Below are 19,385 nucleotides of genomic sequence, written 5' to 3' on the forward strand. Positions count from 1 at the left end.
ATCGTTTTGAGGTTGTTTCGTTATTATTTCCGCATGTCTGGGGCAAGTTTTATAGTTGTTTTTGGTTTTCTAAGGGTTTTTATAGTTGTTTTTGGTTTAATTAAGCTTCAGAAGTTCCCCCTCTCCCATTTGGAGGTTTTTTAGCGTATTGCGCGATCGCGTCCGCCATTAACGAATCGATTCGTTATTGTTTCGGAAATCGATTCGTTATTGTTTTGTAATATTTTTCACATTTACAAAATTTCATAAATATCAAACTTTTTTAAAGGAAAATTTTGTAATTATTTTAAATAACGAAACGCAAAAACCCCCAAAAAACGAATCGATTTTAGAAACAAATTTTTCCGTTGTTACCCAGGCCTAGTTTATATATCTGTGGAATGGCTGGGGTGGGGCAAGGAGCTCTTCCCTGCTGCAGTTAGGTGTGAATGTTTCAGCTGATCACCTTCATTAGCATTTGAAGGCCTGCCTGAGCCTGGGAAAATCTGTTGCTGGGAGGTGTTAATCTGTGCCTGGTTTTTTCCTCTCTTTTGTTTAGCTGTTATGATTTTAGAGTTTTTTAATACTGGTAGCCAGATTTTGTTCATTTTCATGGTCTCTTCCTTTCTGTTGAAATTGTCCACATGCTTCTTGTGGATTTCAATGGCTTCTCTGTGTAGTCTGACATGGTGGTTGTTGTTGTGGTCCAGCATTTCTGTGCTCTCAAATAATCTGCTGTGTCCAGGCTGGTTCATCAGGTGCTCTGCTATGGCTGACTTCTCTGGTTGGAGTAGTCTGCAGTGCCTTTCATGTTCCTTCATGCGTGTCTGGGCAATGCTGTGTTTGGTGGTCCCTATGGAGACTTGTCCACAGCTGCATGGAACACAGAAATGCTGGACCACACCAACAACCACCATGTCAGACTACTAGGCCTGGGTAACAACGCAAAAATTTGTTTCTAAAATCGATTTGTATTTGGGGGTTTTTTTTGTTTCGATATTTAAAATAATTACAAAATTTTCCTTTTAAAAAGTTCGATATTTACGAAATTTCGTAAATGGTAAAAAATTAACAAATCGATTTCCGAAACAATAACGAATCGATTCGTTAATGGCGGACGCGACCGCGAAATACGCTACAAAACCTCCAAAACCTTCTGAAGCTTCCCTCTCCCTCTGTTCTTGACTGTTGGTGTGATATTATAATTTTTTTCACTAATTAAACCATAAAACTGGCCCAGACATGCGGAAATAATAACGAAACGATCTCGGAACAATAACGAAACAAATACAATAACGAAATATGAAGCATTTACAAAACGTATTTAAAAATTTGGTTTTTTTAATAATTGCTCCAGAATGGTTCGTTATCGTTTTGTAAATGGAAAAATTAACGAATTATTAACGCATTACGAATTAACGAAACGAAACCGCCCAGGCCTACAGACTACACAGAGAAGCCATTGAAATCCACAAGAAGCATGTGGACAATTTCAACAGAAAGGAAGAGACCATGAAAATGAACAAAATCTGGCTACCAGTATTAAAAAACTCTAAAATTATAACATCTAAACAACAGAGAGGAAAAAACCAGGCACAGATTAACACCTCCCAGCAAGAGATTTTCCCAGGCTCAGGCAGGCCTTCAAATGCTAATGAAGGTGATCAGCTAAACATTCACACCTAACTGCAGCAGGGAAGAGCTCCTTGCCCCACCCCAGCCACTCCACGGGTATATAAACCCAATTTTCCTAGTTCCAACAGACCTCACTACCTCTGAGGATGCTTGCCAGAGATGCAGGCGAAACGTCAGGAGAAATGCCTCTAGAACATGGCTCTATAGCCCGAAAAAACCCACAAGAACTGAGTGATTCCGGCCATGAAAGCCTTTGACAATACAAAGTTTATTATTGTTATCATCATCATCATCATCATCATCATCATCATCATCATTATTATGGTTGAGAATCACTTACTTAGATGAAAGTTTAGAGGATGTGCTGATCAGGTTTGCATGACACCAAATTGGGAGGGATAGCTTAGCAAAAACTAACACTCTAGAACCGTGGTTCTCAACGTGTGGGTCCCCAGGTGTTTTGGCCTACAACTCCCAGAAATCCTAGACATATACCAGCTGCTAGGATTTCTGGGAGTTGAAGGCAAAAAACATCTGGGGACCCCAGGTTGAGAACCACTGCTCTAGAACCGTAGTACTCAACCTGTGGGTGCCCAGATGTTTTGAACTTCAACACCCAGAAATCCTAACAGTTGTAAACTGGCTGGGATTTCTGGTATTTGGTGGCCGAAACACCTGGGGACCCACAGATTGAGAACCACTGTTCTAGAAGACCTCAACAGAACTTAAAATGACATAGAATCATAGAATCAAAGAGTTGGAAGAGACCTCATGGGCCATCTAGTCCAACCCATTCTGCCAAGAAGCAGGAATATTGCATTCAAATCACCCCTGACAAATGGCCATCCAGCCTCTGCTTAAAAGCTTCCAAAGAAGGAGCCTCCACCACACTCCGGGGCAGAGAGTTCCACTGCTGAACGGCTCTCACAGTCAGGAAGTTCTTCCTCATGTTCAGATGGAATCTCCTCTCTTGTAGTTTGAAGCCATTGTTCCCTTGCGTCCTAGTCTCCAGGGAAGCAGAAAACAAGCTCACTCCCTCCTCCCTGTGGCTTCCTCTCACATATTTATACATGGCTCTCATCATATCTCCTCTCAGCCTTCTCTTCTTCAGGCTAAACATGCCCAGTTCCCTAAGCCGCTCCTCATAGGGCTTGTTCTCCTAATAGAGTTTCTCCTAAGACAAACAGCCTACAAAAGAAGAAAGGTCAAATCAAGAACCAAATTAGAGCTACACTATCAAATGAATGATATGATAGCCATGTATAAATATGTGAGAGGAAGCCACAGGGAGGAGGGAGCAAGCTTGTTTTCTGCTTCCTTGGAGACTAGGACGCAATGGAACAATGGCTTCAAACTACAAGAGAGGAGATTCCATCTGAACATGAGGAAGAACTTCCTGACTGTGAGAGCTGTTCAGCAGTGGAACTCTCTGCCCCGGAGTGTGGTGGAGGCTCCTTCTTTGGAAGCTTTTAAGCAGAGGCTGGATGGCCATTTGTCAGGGGTGATTTGAATGCAATATTCCTGCTTCTTGGCAGAATGGGGTTGGACTGGATCTTCCAACTCTTTGATTCTATGATTCTATGATTCTATGATTCTATGAATAAATCCTTCTGTAACTAATATTTCCTTTATAAACCAGTTCCCAAACTGATGTTGATCATTGCCTGGCTTTCCTCACAAATTTGGTGGCAGTAATTTTACCCTCCTTCACACCACCAATCCCAAACACACAGCACCGACCTATAGTATGCCAACTGTTCCCAACTATAAGGCCTCAGGAAGTTAGATTTAAACGAAGATTCAACTTCATTATGCACAGAGCATTTTTATTTATATAGATAAGGTAAAGGTAGTCATAGAATCCTAGAATCCTAGAATCAAAGAGTGGGAAGAGACCTCCTGGGCCATCCAGTCCAACCCCATTCTGCCAAGAAGCAGGAATATTGCATTCAAAGCACCCCTGACAGATGGCCATCCAGACTAGAATCATAGAATCCTAGAATCCTAGAGTTGGAAGAGACCTCCTGGGCCATCATCCAGTCCAACCCCATTCTGCCAAGAAGCAGGAATATTGCATTCAAAGCACCCCTGACAGATGGCCATCCAGACTAGAATCATAGAATCCTAGAATCCAAGAGTTGGAAGAGACCTCCTGGGCCATCATCCATTCCAACCCCATTCTGCCAAGAAGCAGGAATATTGCATTCAAAGCACCCCTGACAGATGGCCATCCAGACTAGAATCATAGAATCCTAGAATCAAAGAGTTGGAAGAGACCTCCTGGGCCATCACCCAGTCCAACCCCATTCTGCCAAGAAGCAGGAATATTGCATTCAAATCACCCCTGACAGATGGCCATCCAGCCTCTGCTTAAAAGCTTCCAAAGAAGGAGCCTCCACCACACTCCGGGGCAGAGAGTTCCACTGCTGAATGGCTCTCACAGTCAGGAAGTTCTTGCCAATGAATTTCAATAGAGAGGAATGCATGAAAGGGGTGGTGGTCCTGCTTCTTCCACTGACCTCGGAGAAGGCCTGATAAAAGTGTTTGCCCTTCAGCTGCAGAACATTCCCAACGATGGGCAGCGGAGTGGGGCCGGGGGGCATTGTCCCTTTTCTGTACATCTTGCTATTCCAGATGGCAGAAAGAAGAAGGAGGGATATTATCCCGATGAGCAGGAGAGCCGTGCACGTCCCCAAGGGCTCCATCTCAGTCTGCGGAAGCAAGAAGGGTCCCAAATCCAAGGACGGAGAAGGCTCGGAGTCACTTTGCACCACTGCAAAGCAAAGGGATAAACAACATTTTTTTTTGAATATCTTTATTGGAAAGTTTTTTTGCATACAAACATAGTTTAAAAAAGACGGACTTTGGAAAAGAGGGGGGAGGGTAGCGAGGGGTAGGATGGGGCAATGGGCAACGTTGGGGGGGGTGTACCGACTCGACAAGGTGTGGTGGGGGGAGGGGAAGTGGGGAGGAACACATCAAGGGAAGGGGGGGAGGGAAGACTTTAAAAAAAAAACTACAGTACTTCCAGGTAGAACAGAGAGGTGTTACTTCTATTATACAACATCATTTTTTGTTTATCATAGCAAAAATCGAGGTGTGTTACAACTTCGTTAGGTCTAAATTCTTCTTCTCTATATAGTCTATAAAGTTACTCCAGTCTGTATTTTCCCTCTTGTCACTATTAGCTGTTAATCTTTCTGTCAATAGGTCCATATTCATGACATCATACACTTTTAACATCCATTGTTCTATTGAAGGGATCTCTTTGGATTTCCAGAGGCTTGCCAGTTGGATTCTGGCAGCTGTCGAAAGGTGAAAAAAGATTTTATTTTCATTACTGTCCATCTTAAAATCGGTAATACCTAGTAAGAAATATTCAGGTTTAAGAGAGAATTTCTTTTTTAAGATTTTTTCTGTTTCTTTGTGTATTGCACGCCAGAAGGCTTTCACCTTCTTACACCCCCACCACATCTGTATAAAGGTTCCAGTAGATCTTTCACATTTCCAACATTTCCCCTCCAACTTCCCTTTGCTAAATTTGGCTAGTTGTTCCGGGGTGAGGTACCATCTATAAAATAATTTAAACCAATTCTCTTTGTAGTCATTGGAATATGTATATTTTATTTTTTTTGCCCAAATTTCCTCCCATTCCGAAAGATTAATTGAGCAACATTAACCATTCTTTTTTCTCTGAACAATGTAGGCAAACGTTTAAATAATCCCCATATGAATTATAATCTAGCTATGCACAATTTTGTGTCTGTTCCTTGCTTTCCATTTTGCTTTTGTTCCTGTCTTTTGGTGCAATGATGCAACCATCCTGGTCCCCATTTCCGAAGGACTGAGCAGGAAGGTTAACCTCTTGCAGAAAAAGCAGCCAGGATCACAGCAACACATCAAGGATGCCCAGATTTAGGAACACTGTGAGTAAGTGATATGGCAAGTCTAGAAGGGCACCAACGTTTGCCAGGTGCACAGAATGTGATCTTTAGAGAGTGTTAGAATGTGTGTTTGTGGGCATGCAGGGATGCACCCAGGCAGGGCATGGGGGTAGGAAGTGCATCTGGTATCACACCAATGGTGACCCTCAGCATTCCCTGACACCCCTCACCCAAAGAAAGAGCCCCCCCCCACCTTCAGAGCTGGTAATGCTTACCTCAACCATGGAAGGTCAGCAGCTTTCTCCCTTCTCCCCTTCCTCTGCCCTACATTCCCTTTAAGTGGTAAGATCCTGTTTGTCTTCATTTCTCTTCTTGCTCTTCCTCTTCGTCAATGCCTTGTCTTCTCTGCCATATCTCCTTGCCCCAGGCTCTCTTTCTCACATTTTCTCTCCTCTCCTTTCCTGGTCTTCTTCTTCTCTCTTTCCTCCATGTCTCCCCTCTTTAGCAGCCTGGTATGCCCAACCTTCAGCCCCAGTTGAGTCTTTTGCTACAATCTGGGGAGTGCTGACCTACTAAAGAGTGAAAGGAGGTGGTCTTCTCAGGTCTTGCCTCACCCTTTCACAAATACGTACAAACATCACTCAACCCTTCAATTGCACCCTTCACAATAAGTGCAAGGGCCATCAGCTGGTCTTCCTGTCTCACAAAGGACCCCTCGCAGCACAGCCCACAAGCTCCTCAACCCACCTTCTTGCCCTTTGGTCCTAGTCAATGGTCTCCTAACTGAGGAGACACCGTGGGACCAATGTCCTCAGGGTCAGCCTATCAAAAACTTGTTGGGCCAAGTTCCAATCTACATTCCATCCTCAAGCCCTCCTCTTTTCAGAATGGATGGACACACCGGGCAGCAGGCAGCTTCGAGTTTAACCAAGGAAGGTTTAGTGTTTCAACATTATTATTTTTTGCAAATTTTTATTAAGGTTTTGCAGAATATACAAATAGTATTGAGAGGTAATGGGAAAGGGTGTGAAGGAGAGGGAGGAGGGAGTATATATATATATATATATATATATATATATATATTAGGGCTGGTCAATTCGTTTCGTTAATTCGTAATTCGTTAAAAAATTCGTTAATTTTTGAATTACGAAACGATTACAAAACTTATTTTTAAACCTGGAAGTGTTTTTAAATATTGAAACGGCAGGCGCCAAAAAATTTTGTATTTCCGTCCATTTCAGAAATACGTAAGATGGCCGCCTGGCTTGCTGGGAGCTCTCCTCTCTCGGCGCCGGCTGAGCAAGCGAGAGGGTGAGCGAGAGGGCGAGCGGCGAGCGAGAGGGCGAGGGCGAGCGGCGAGCGAGAGGGCGAGTGAGAGGGCGAGCGGTGAGCGAGAGGGCGAGGGCGAGGGCGAGCGGCGAGCGAGAGGGCGAGCGGCGAGCGAGAGGGCGAGCGAGAGGGCGAGGGCGAGCGAGAGGGTGAGGGCGAGCGGCGAGCAAGAGGGCGAGTGAGAGGGCGAGCGGCGAGCGAGAGGGCGAGTGAGAGGGCGAGTGGCGAGCGAGAGGGCGAGGGCGAGCGGCGAGCGAGCGGCGAGCGAGAGGGCCCGCCAGAGTGAGTGCCTGCCTTCCCTCAATAATAATTTCTCCTCCCTATTCTACTAAATTAATAATTAAATTTAAAAAATATTGAAAAAATATTGAAAAAAAAAGGGCGTCATCTTTACAAAATGTTCTGTAAATATTTACGAAATTTCGTAAATACCGAACCTTTTTTTTGGAAAATTTTGTAATTATTTTAAATATCGAAACAAAAAAACACCCCAATTACAAATCGATTTTAGAAACAAATTTTTGTGTTGTTACCCAGGCCTAATATATATATATATATATATATCCACACATACCCCTGCAGACAAAGTATACAGGCACCATGTATACACATACATACACATACCCGCTCACCAGGGAGGGAAGGGGGTGGTAGAGGGAGTATAAATCGGGGTAGTGAGGGGGCAAGGATGTGGTGAGGGGTGGGGTGGGGATGTAGCCTTCCCAATCTTCCTTCCAACGATCCTATCCTTCTCTTATTTTGTATCTTCATTTCTTCTTGTGGCTCCGGTTTCATCTGGATTTTAACTTTCAATATTTTCTGGGATAGTTCTTGAATTTCCTTCCACTAACTTCTAGCTGTGGGGCAGGTCCACCAGAGGTGGTAAAAGGTTCCCACCTGGATCTCACACTTCCAGCGTTTATTTGAAGTCTCCTTGTACATCATACTTAGCTTCTGAGGAGTCATGCGCCACCTGTATAACATTTTGTAGTGGTTTTCTTTTAATTCTGTCGCATATACATATTTCATCTGCTTTATCCACAGTTGTTAACATGCTTTATAACTGATGGATCGCCCTACATTTATGGCCCATTTTATCACGCACTCCTTTATGGTTTCCATTTCGGTGGCCCACTCCAACAGACTTGCGTATATGTTTGTGATATTTTTCTTCTCCCCAAGCCCTCCTCTTTTCAGAATGGATGGACACACCAGGCAGCAGGCAGCTTCAAGTTTAACCAAGGACGGTTTAGTGTTTCAACATTTTGTATATACCTTTTCAACCATGTCTATCCACCTTATCAATACTGAGAAATGTAGTTTGGGAAGGCAAGGAGCCCTATGCCAGAGAATGCCAAAGGCCCTGCCCTAAACTACATTTCCCAGAATTCTGCGCAGCATCAAGAAGCCCCAATTAGGGTAGGAGAGATTAATCCCTCCTAGCAACAACCAGAGTTCCAAGTGAATCTGCAAGGAGGAGGAGGGATGATTGATACCTCATTGGTAGTAAGTAGCACCGGGATTGTGGCGCAGCTGGCTGAGTGTCGGCTGCATTAAGATCACTCTGACCAAAAAGGTCATGAGTTCGAAGCCAGCCCGGGCTGGAGTGGGTGTCCAGCCATTGTGTAGCCTGTTGTTGACCTTTGCAACCCGAAAGACAGTTGCATCTGTCAGGTAGGAAAATAAGGTACCACCTTGTGTGGGAGGCTAAATTGACTAATTTATGAGGCCATAAAGAAAACTTCAGGATGTGGAATGCGGAAGAACTTTATCGGTGTCGCTGATGGACGATGAAAGCAGCAGCTCCCCTGGCGGTCAGAAAAAAGTTAAATAGCCTCTGTGTATTGTCTGTATCCGTTGTCTGTCAAACTGGCACTGAATGTTTGCCATATATATATATATATATATATATATATACTAGGGCTGGTCAATTCGTTTGGTTAATTCGTATTTTGTTAAAAAATTCGTTAATTTTTGAATTACGAAACGATTACAAAACATATTTTTAAACCTGGAAGTGTTTTGAAATATCGAAACAGCAGGCGCCAAAAAATTTTGTATTTCCGTCCATTTCGGAAATACGTAAGATGGCCGCCTGGCTTGCTGGGAGCTCTCCTCTCTCGGCGCTGGCTGAGCAAGCGAGAGGGCGAGCGAGAGGGCAAGCGGCGAGCGAGAGGGCGAGGGCGAGCGGCGAGCGAGAGGGTGAGTGAGAGGGTGAGCGGCGAGCGAGAAGACGAGGGTGAGCAGCGAGCGAGAGGGCGAGTGAGAGGGCGAGCGGCGAGCGAGAAGGCGAGGACGAGCGGCGAGCGAGAGGGCGAGAGAGAGGGCGAGGGTGAGTGGCGAGCGAGAGGGCGAGCGAGAGGGCGAGGGCGAGCGGCAAGCGAGAGGGCGAGTGAGAGGGCGAGCGGCGAGCGAGAGGGCGAGCGAGAGGGCGAGCGGCGAGCGAGAGGGCGAGGGCGAGCGGCGAGCGAGAGGGCGAGCGAGAGGGCGAGCGGCGAGCGAGAAGGCGAGGGCGAGCGGCGAGCGAGAGGGCGAGCGAGAGGGCGAGGGCGAGCGGCGAGCGAGAGGGCGAGCGAGAGGGCGAGCGGCGAGCGAGAAGGCGAGGGCGAGCGGCGAGCGAGAGGGCGAGCGAGAGGACGAGCCGCGAGCGAGAGGGCGAGGGCGAGCGGCGAGCGAGAGGGCGAGTGAGAGGGCGAGCGGCGAGCGAGCGGCGAGCGAGAGGGCCCGCCAGAGTGAGTGCCTGCCTTCCCTCAATAATAATTTCTCCTCCCTATTCTACTAAATTAATAATTAAATTTAAAAAATATTTTAAAAAATATTGAAAAAAAAGGGTGCCATCTTTACAAAATGTTTTGTAAATATTTACGAAATTTCGTAAATACCGAACTTTTTTTTTGGAAAATTTTGTAATTATTTTAAATATCGAAACAAAAAAACACCCCAATTACAAATCGATTTTAGAAACAAATTTTTGCGTTGTTACCCAGGCCTATTATACACACACATAATACTGTAATCCGCCCTGAGTCCCCTGCGGGGTGAGAAAGGTGGAAAATAAAAACTGTAAATGAATAAATAAAATAAATAAGTAAATCTGTGCTAAGCTGGGAAGAAATCCTTAAATTGAAGATCTACTGTTTAAAGATATGCAATCCATGGACGAGTGAAATGTTCTGAAACTCGGTGACTATAAGGACTAGGCCTGGGCGGTTTCGTTCGTTAATTTTGTAATTCGTTAAATATTCGTTATTTTTAACAATTACAAAATGATTACAAAACATATTTTCAAACCCAGAAGTGTTTTTAAATATCGAAACGGCATCCTCCATCTTTTTTACGGGCTTCCGCCTGTTTCGGAAATGACGTTTTAGGGATGGAGGATGCTGGGTGCGCCGGGAGCCAATCCTTTGCTCCCAAGCACCGTGGCTGATTGTGATTGGGCGGGCTGCCCTTTAAAAGCAGCTCCGCGTGGCCACATTGCTCATTGCGAAGGAGACGGGAGGTGCGGGAGGGAGGCTTGATGGTTGGCTCTTGGCTGCTTGCTTGCATTCATTCATTCATTCATTCATTGCTGGGAGCCACTCTACATCCTGCTGCAGTTTTGGAGAAGGGTGGACCATGGATGATGGAACTTCCAGTACCTTCACTCACATTCTGAGACCTCTGCAAACCTCATCCAATGACGGATCAAGACCAAACTTGGCACATAGACCTCTCATGACCCACTTTACGTCCTGGTGTTATCTGGAAAACTTTGGAGATGGATGATGGGACTTGCAGTACCTTTGCTCACTTTCTGAGACCACTGAGACCCTCGCCAATGACTCATCAAGACTAAACTTGGCACATGGAGCTCCAATGACCCACTCTACATCCTGCTGCAGTTTGGAGGAGGACAGACCATGGATGATGGGACTTCAAGTACCTCCACTCCCTTCCAAAGATTGCTGCAACCCTCTTCTAATGACCAATCAAGACCACACTTGGCACACAGAGCCCCCATGATCCACTCTACATCCTGCTGCAGTTTGAAAGGGGATGGACTTTGGATGATGGGACTTGCAGTACACTTACTGACACCACTGCCACCCCCATCTAATGACTGATAAAGACCAAACTTGGCACACAGAGCCCCCATGACCCACTCTATATCCTGCTGCTGTTTGTAGGAGGATGGCCCATGGATGATGGGACTTCAAGTACCTTCACTCACTTCCTGAAAATAATGCTGCCATTATCCAAAGACCAATAAAGACCAAACTTGGCATACAGAACCGCCATTACCCACTTTCTCTAATAACCCGGGCAACGCTGGGTCCCCAAGCTAGGGTAGGGCAAGCATTTTGTTAATTTTCCATTTTTAAATATTTCAAAAAATATTTATAAATAAATATTTCAAAAAAATTCAAAAAATATTCTAAAAAAAGAAAAGACCCTTGTGTGCCTGTGTGTGTGAGTTTGTCCCTGTCCTGTGGCTGTGTTCGCTCCACAACAGGGCAAGCATTGTTAATTTTCCATTTTTAAATATTTCTGAAAATATTTATAAATAAATATTTCAAAAAAATTCAAAAAATATCCTAAAAACGAAATTAACGAAATTAACGAAATTTCGTAAATACTGAACTTTTTCAAAGGAAAACTTTGTAATTATTTTAAATATCGAAAACCCCCCAAATACAAATCGATTTTAGAAACAAATTTTTGCGTTGTTACCCAGGCCTAATAAGGACTATAAGGAAGATATGAAGTACGAATATATAATGATATAATACAGAACAAAAAGATTGTAATTCCCAAAAAGTGATTTGAAGCAGTGATGGCACTGAGGTAGAACATGGAGCTAGACAGCACACGATCCCTCTCTCTCAAACGCCACAGAGAAATGCAGGAGCTCACCCTGGTATCTATTAGGCCTGGGTAACAACGGAAAAATTTGTTTCTAAAATCGATTTGTATTTGGGGGGTTTTTTTGTTTCGATATTTAAAATAATTACAAAATTTTCCTTTTAAAAAGTTTGATATTTACGAAATTTCGTAAATGGTAAAAAATTAACGAATCGATTTCCGAAACAATAACGAATCGATTCGTTAATGGCGGACGCGACCGCGAAATACGCTAAAAAACCTCCAAAACCTTCTGAAGCTTCCCTCTCCCTCTGTTGTTGACTGTTGGTGTGATATTATAATTTTTTTTCACTAATTAAACCATAAAACTGGCCCAGACATGCGGAAATAATAACGAAACGACCTCAGAACAATAACAAAACGAATACAATATCGAAATACGAAGCATTTACAAAACGTTTTTGAAAATTCGTTTTTTTAATAATTGCTCCAGAATGGTTCGTTATCGTTTTGTAATTGAAAAAATTAACGAATTATTAACAAATTACGAATTAACGAAACGAAACCGCCGAGCCCTAGTATCTATTGACCAGCAGGTGAGATTACAGCAGCCAGCTAGGATCGCAGCAACATCTTAAAGACTCATACGTTGAACATAGCTAGAACAAAGCAATAGGAAAACCTGTAAAGGTGTCACGAAAAATATCATTGCAGATTTGAGAAATGTGAATTTAATAATGATGTATGGGAATGAATGGAAGAATGGAAGGATGTATGAATGGAGTTAATAATTTTGGAAACACCAGTATAATATGGAACTGTGATCAAAACCTGCTAATGAGAATTGAGAAGAACTGTGACAATGGTTCTTTCAAGTTAAGTAAATGCTTGCAACATTCCTTATGTTAAGAAGGAAGTCAACACAAGCCTTGTGTTTGTCAACACCAATCAAGAAGATCAACCTCTGGCCAGGAAACTGAGATGGAGCCAGGATGGAAGACGTCTATCATTCATTTACAACTTTGGGATGACATCAGCAGAATATTCCTATAAAAGACTGTTTTACAGTGGCTCAGGTCCTTCCTAGAGGGTCGTACCTAGAAGGTGTTGATGGGGGACAGCTGCTCGTCCTCACAACCATTGTCTTGTGGGGTCCTGCAGGGTTCAATACTGTCCCCCATGTTGTTTAACATCTACATGAAGCCGTTGGGAGAGATCATCCGGAGTTTCAGGGTGCGGTGTTATCTGTACGCAGATGATGTCCAACTCTGTCACTCCTTTCCACCTACTTCTAAGGAGGCTGTTCAGGTCCTGAACCGGTGCTTGGCTGCTGTGTCGGACTGGATGAGGGTGAACAAATTGAAGTTGAATCCAGACAAGACAGAGGCACTCCTGGTCAGTCGAAAGGCCGAACGGGGCATAGGGTTACAGCCTGTGTTGGACGGGGTTACACTCCCCCTGAAGACGCAGGTTCGCAGCTTGGGTGTGACCCTGGATTCATCGCTGAGCCTGGAGCCTCAGGTCTCAGCGGTGGCCAGGGGAGCATTTGCACAGCTTCGGCTCGTGCGCCAGCTGCGCCCGTACCTCGGGAAGTCGGACTTGGCCACGGTAGTCCACGCTCTGGTCACATCCCGTATAGATTACTGCAACGCGCTCTACGTGGGGCTGCCCTTGAAGACTGCCCGGAAGCTCCAGATGGTCCAGCGCTCGGCAGCCAGGTTGCTAACAGGAGCAGCTCTCAGGGAGCATACCACTCCTCTGTTGAGCCAGCTCCACTGGCTGCCAATTCCCTACCGGGCACAATTCAAGGTGCTGGCATTAGCCTACAAAGCCCTAAACGGTTCCGGCCCCACCTACCTCTCCGAACGCATTTCCTCCTATGAACCGACACGGACATTAAGATCGTCTGGAGAGGCCCTGCTCTCGGTTCCGCCTGCGTCACAGGCACGGCTGGCGGGAACGAGAGACAGGGCCTTCTCGGTGGTGGCCCCTCGGTTATGGAATGCCCTACCAAACGACATCAGACAGGCCCCTTCGTTGCTGGCATTTAGGAAGAAGCTCAAAACCTGGCTTTTTGAGCAAGCGTTTGGCTAATCAGCGCAATTGTACACAGAATGACGGTAAACTGAACATAGGAACGGCATAAGGATATGAGACTGGATCTTGTTTGTGATCGAGGCATTGTATGAATGTTTGTGTGTTTGCTATTGGGTATGCTGTGTTTTAATTGTTATTGTTGTGGTAATTAATATTGTGTAAACCGCATTGAGTCACCTAATATAGGTTGAGAAACGCGGTATAGAAATAAAGCAAATAAATAAATAAATAAATCTAATAATGCTCAAAGTGTGGCAGACCTGAGGAGTCTGTTCCACCCGCTATGTTCTGCTCCAAGGGAAGGAGAAAGATAGTGTACTATGGAGTGGAAGATCGACAAGGGAGCAGTCTGGTCACTTTGGGGCTTCTTTCTCAAGAGAAGAGGAAGAAGTGCGCTTCTGGAGTCTTGGATTTTGTGCAGGGAGTCAGGTTCTGCTGTATGGAAAACAACACAGATCTGGTCCTTGGCATTGTTCTTAGGGAAAGAAGTGTTGGCATTTCGGCATTATGGAACTATGCATTGGCAGGCTGCAGGAAAGTGGGGTCTGGCCTAAGAGGTGATTCTCCAAGGAGGGAGAAAAGGATATGGTAATATTTGGATGCATGTGGATGAATGCGTGGACATGTGTGTGAATGTTGAGTGAAAATGTAATTCCCCTTTGTTTGTTTGTTAATCAATGTAATTGTAAATCCAATGTAGTTGCATAGAATCTGTCTCTGTGTGTCCAATGTCAATTATTTGACTAAATGTTTTCTGTAATCTGATATACCCTCTCAAACTGGAAATGGCAATAAAAAGAACCTATGCTTCAAAGTCTTTGAAAAGTCATTCATGACAAAGGCACCAATGCTCACAAGGCACATGAAGCATGACCTGAAAAGTGCATGAGAATGTGTGTGTGGGGGCATGTAGGAATGCACATAGGCAGTGCATGGCAGACCCAAGAATAGAATCATAGAATCAAAGAGTTGGAAGAGACCTCATGGGCCATCCAATCCAACCCCATTCTGCCAAGAAGCAGGAATATTGCATTCAATCACCCCATACAGATGGCCATCCAGCCTCTGCTTAAAAGCTTCCAAAGAAGGAGCCTCCACCACACTCCGGGGCAGAGAGTTCCACTGCTGAACGGCTCTCACAGTCAGGAAGTTCTTCCTAATGTTCAGATGGAATCTCCTCTCTTGTAGTTTGAAGCCATTGTTCCATTGCGTCCTAGTCTCCAAGGAAGCAGAAAGGAAGCTTGCTCCCTCCTCCTCCCTGTGGCTTCCTCTCACATATTTATACATGGCTATCATATCTCCTCTCAGCCTTCTCTTCTTCAGGCTAAACATGCCCAGTTCCCTAAGCCGCTCCTCATAGGGCTTGTTCTCCAGACCCTTGATCATTTTAGTCGCCCTCCTCTGGACACATTCCAGCTTGTCAAGATCTCTCTTGAATTGTGGGGCCCAGAATTGGACACAATATTCCAGATGTGGTCTAACCAAAGCAGAATAGAGGGGTAGCATTACTTCCTTAGATCTAGACACTATGCTCCTATTGATGCAGGCCAAAATCCCATTGGCTTTTTTTGCCGCCACATCACATTCTTGGCTCATGTTTAACTTGTTGTCCACGAGGACTCCAAGACCTTTTTCACACGTACTGCTCTCGAGCCAGGCATTGTCACCCATTCTGTATCTTTGCATTTCGTTTTTCCTGCCAAAGTGGAGTATCTTGCATTTGTCACTGTTGAACTTCATTTTCTTAGTTTTGGCCCATCATCTCTCTAATCTGTCAAGATAGTTTTGAATTCTGCTCCTGTCCTCTGGACTATTGGCTATCCCTCCCAATTTGGTGTCGTCTGCAAACTTGATGATCCTGCCTTCTAGCCCTTCATCTAAGTCATTAATACAGATGTTGAACAGGACCGGGCCCAGGACGGAACCCTGCGGCACTCCACTTGTCACTTCTTTCCAAGATGAAGAGGAAGCATTAGTGAGCACTCTCTGTGTTCGTCCACTTAACCAATTCCAGATCCACCTCACCGTAGTTTTGCCTCGCCCACATTGGACTAGTTTCCTTGCCAGAAGGTCATGGGGGACCTTGTCAAAGAAGGCCTTCCTGAAATCCAGGTACGCTACATCCACGGCATCATTCCCCGCATCTACCCAGCTTGTAGCTCTATCGAAGAAAGGGATCAGATTAGTCTGGCATGACTTGTTTTTGATCAATCCATGTTGACTATTAGCGATGACTGCATTTGCTTCTAAGTGTTTGCAGACCGCTTCCTTAACAATCTTTTCCAGAATCTTGCCCGGTATCGACGTGAGGCTGACCGGACGGTAGTTGTTTGGGTCGTCCTTTTTTCCCTTCTTGAAGATTGGGACCACATTGGCCCTCCTCCTCCAATCTGCTGGAACTTCTCCCGTTCTCCAAGAACTCTCAAAGATGGTTGCCAATGGTTCCGAAATGACTTCCGCTAGTTCCTTCAATACTCTGGGGTGGAGTTGATCTGGCCCTGAAAGGGGACTTGGACTCATTAAGAGCGGCCAGGTATTCCTGGACGAATTCTTTCCCAATTTGGGGTTGGATGTCCTCCAATCCCTCATCCACTCCGTCTTGCTGAGGTTGAAGACTCTCTTTTTGTGAGAAGACCGAGGCAAAGAAGGCATTAAGTAGTTCTGCCTTTTCCCTATCCCCTGTCAGCATTGCCCCATAGAGCGCACCCATTAAATCCCTGATCCCCCAAAAGGAAAGGGATCCTCACCTTCAGAGTTCATCAGGCTTACCAGATCCGTGGAAACGCAGCAGCTATCTGCCTCCTTCCCTTCCCCTGCACCAAGTCTTTCTCTTGTGAAATCCTGTTGGTTTTCATTCCTCTCTTGCTTCATTCTTCTCCAATTTCTTATCTTGTCTGCAGTACTTACCTTTGCCCGGGTTGTTATCCTCCCTAATCTCCATTCAAGGTCTTCCTCCTCTCTGTTCTTCCATGTCTCCCCTCTTGAGGAGCCTGGGTCTGCCCAACCTTCAGCCCGAGATTAGTCCTTTTGTGTGAGTTGGGGAGAGCCGGGCTGCTAAAGGGTGAACGAAGTACAGTAGAGTCTCACTTAACCAATCTGCCTCATCCAATGTTCTGTAGAATCCAACGCAATCTGACCCCCCCCCCCCAAACCCAGATTCACAACTTTTTCAATATATTGTAATGTTTTGGTGCTAAATTCGTAAAAACAGTAATTACTACATAACCCAAATATTAGATCGATGACACCACCATTACAAACTAGCTCACCAAAAATATAGAGGGAATATGGTTGTTGAAGTATTTAAAAGTTAGGACCTGGGAACCACTGGAACTGAGAGACTTAAAAGGATTCTTCAAAAGATTCTGCGGCCACCATATTAATAATAAACAGGCTGAGTTTATATTGAGAGATTGTTTTGTGACCCCCACTGTATCACTATAGTTTTCTTAGAGGCTGTTAAAAGCTGACTTGAATAATGCGTTGACAACCAAGGTATTCACACTGAGGCTGGTATAAGTTGATAAAAATAACAAGAACGTTTATTGAACATGCTTGAATAATTCATGTACAAAAGCTTGATGGTTTCAGTAAAATACTGGCATAAAATCGTGTGGTTACATTTGAGTAAAGATCTTAGTAACTGCTGGGTTACAAGTCTTAAAGGTTTCAACACAGAAAATTACTTCAGGAAATGAATCTCTGATAGTAACTCCCAAAAATCCCCCTTAGGAAATTAGCCAAAAACCTGAACTAGCCTTCCTTAGGAAATGAACAGACCACTAACGGGGTGCTGTTCCACACAGTATTCTAGCTAGATTTTCTATAGCTATTCCTGAATACTCTACAAAAGACTGACCCAAACTGCTCTCGCTACACCCTTCTTCTCTCATCCCTTTCCAAGCTCCAACTGGCAATCTGGGAACTTTTTTCACTTTTTTCCTTCAGAACACTTAGGCTCCACCCCATCTTTCTAACCAATCCTAGGCTTCAAATTTTCCCTCCTAGACTAGAACACGCCCCCTTAAGGCAAACCTAACCTAAAATGACTTCCCCTTGTTTCCCTCTTCTAAAATGGATGCCGTGGCTTTGCCAGGCCCACTTCCTTATGCTTTTGCCAGCTAGTTAAGGTAAGGGATTCATTACATTAGTCTATCTATGCTGGGCTGGGAAGAAATCCCTAAATTGAAGTTCTGCTGGTTAAAGACATTCAATGAGATAGCTGTTGTGATTTTTTCTAAAAAATATATTTTTGTCAAAAGGTATAAAATTCCCATGAATATTTTCCCCATTATCTTGTGTCATTGTATGAGGGGTATTTTTTAAGTAAGGTCCGTTTTGTTGTAGACACTAGTAGTTCGCGCGCATACCACAACGAGCGCATGCATGGTGTACTGGCATGCCTTGGGAACAACTGTGCTCAGTTTCCGCTCTGTAGCTCACCTGTACGGTTCTGTTCTGTGCTTTAAAAATGTTTAAGACTCTCAACTCTCCCTCCGCATGTGAGGTTCGCTCAGTGATAATGGTTTTTGTCAGCAAGGAACCTGCCTGCTGCAGAAATTCATCGACAGATTTGTGAAGTGTACGGTGAGACTGTTATGAGTGAAAGCAAAGTGTGTTAGTGGGTACGACAATTCAAAAATGGCCGTGACAACGTCCATGATGAGGACCGCTCCGATCGCCGTTCTTTGATTACAGTGAACTCTTGGTTATCGGAGCAGGCGGCAAGTTTTTATGAAGAAGGTATTTTAAAATTGGTTCAGAGGTATGATAAGTGTTTGAACAAACTTGGCAACTATGTCGAAAAATAGAGTGAAGTATGTACTTTCTGAAAATAAATTTACTTTTTTTGAAATAAACTTTCGTTGTGTACTTATGTTCCAATGGACCTTACTTAAAAAATACCCCTCGTACATAAAATTTGAGAAGATCGTGCTCATAGTTTTTTAAACATTTAATGATATAATACAAAAGAAATAGATTGGAATTCTCAAAAGTGATCCTAAGCAGTGATCAATTAAGTATCCTGTTTGTCTTTTTGGGTGCTCTGCTATTTTGGGCTATTTCCCCAAGAAAGACAAATGGGCCTGGGGAGGTGGAGTTCCAGAATTTATATCCGGCTAGCAGGTCTGAGTGAACAGGGCTTCATTCAGGTCCATCCCCATTGGCCCAATCAGTATTGCTTCTGATTGGTCAGGCAGATGTATGTGTGCAAAGTTCAGAGTCTCATGGGGCGAAGGAGCCTGGGCAAGATGGCTGGTGGAGAGAGTGTTCACTGCAACTATCCCGGTGTGTTGGGCTGGGGATTTATTTCCCCAGTTCATTGCTAATGAACAGAAGTGATGCCAGTATTAATCTTCTTGTCAAAATGGGAAGGTGTTCTGGTACAGCCACACCAGGAGCTCCAGCTTATCTTGCTATTTGTTGATTACTGCATGTATTTTAAAGTCATATGCTTTTGCAATTAGATGGCTTTCCTTAATTTGCATTTATTGGATCTATGACCTGTCAATTATCATTAGGTTTCCTGGTCCCGCCCCCTTTTTGGGTTTTGGAAGGAATAGGAGCCATTTAGGTCAGTCCACACAGAGAAGTCTTTCATACAGGACATAAAAC

At 44.4% G+C, this 19,385-nt stretch overlaps 1 protein-coding gene across 1 annotated transcript in view; it reads right to left on the bottom strand.

Moving 5' to 3' along the window:
• The window catches only part of LOC132781659 (cytochrome P450 2C44-like), a 40,647-nt gene extending 36,270 nt beyond the window's left edge, over window positions 1–4,377 (bottom strand). Inside the window, exon 1 of the mRNA XM_067463163.1 lies at window positions 4,134–4,377. Within this exon, the coding sequence (XP_067319264.1) occupies window positions 4,134–4,319 (186 nt within the window). The 5' untranslated portion in view covers window positions 4,320–4,377. The remainder of the gene's footprint in view (window positions 1–4,133) is intronic.
• Window positions 4,378–19,385: the final 15,008 nt, after the last annotated feature.

The sequence above is a fragment of the Anolis sagrei genome, chromosome 1 (assembly GCF_037176765.1).
Source record: "Anolis sagrei isolate rAnoSag1 chromosome 1, rAnoSag1.mat, whole genome shotgun sequence".
NCBI classification, from domain to species: domain Eukaryota; kingdom Metazoa; phylum Chordata; class Lepidosauria; order Squamata; family Dactyloidae; genus Anolis; species Anolis sagrei.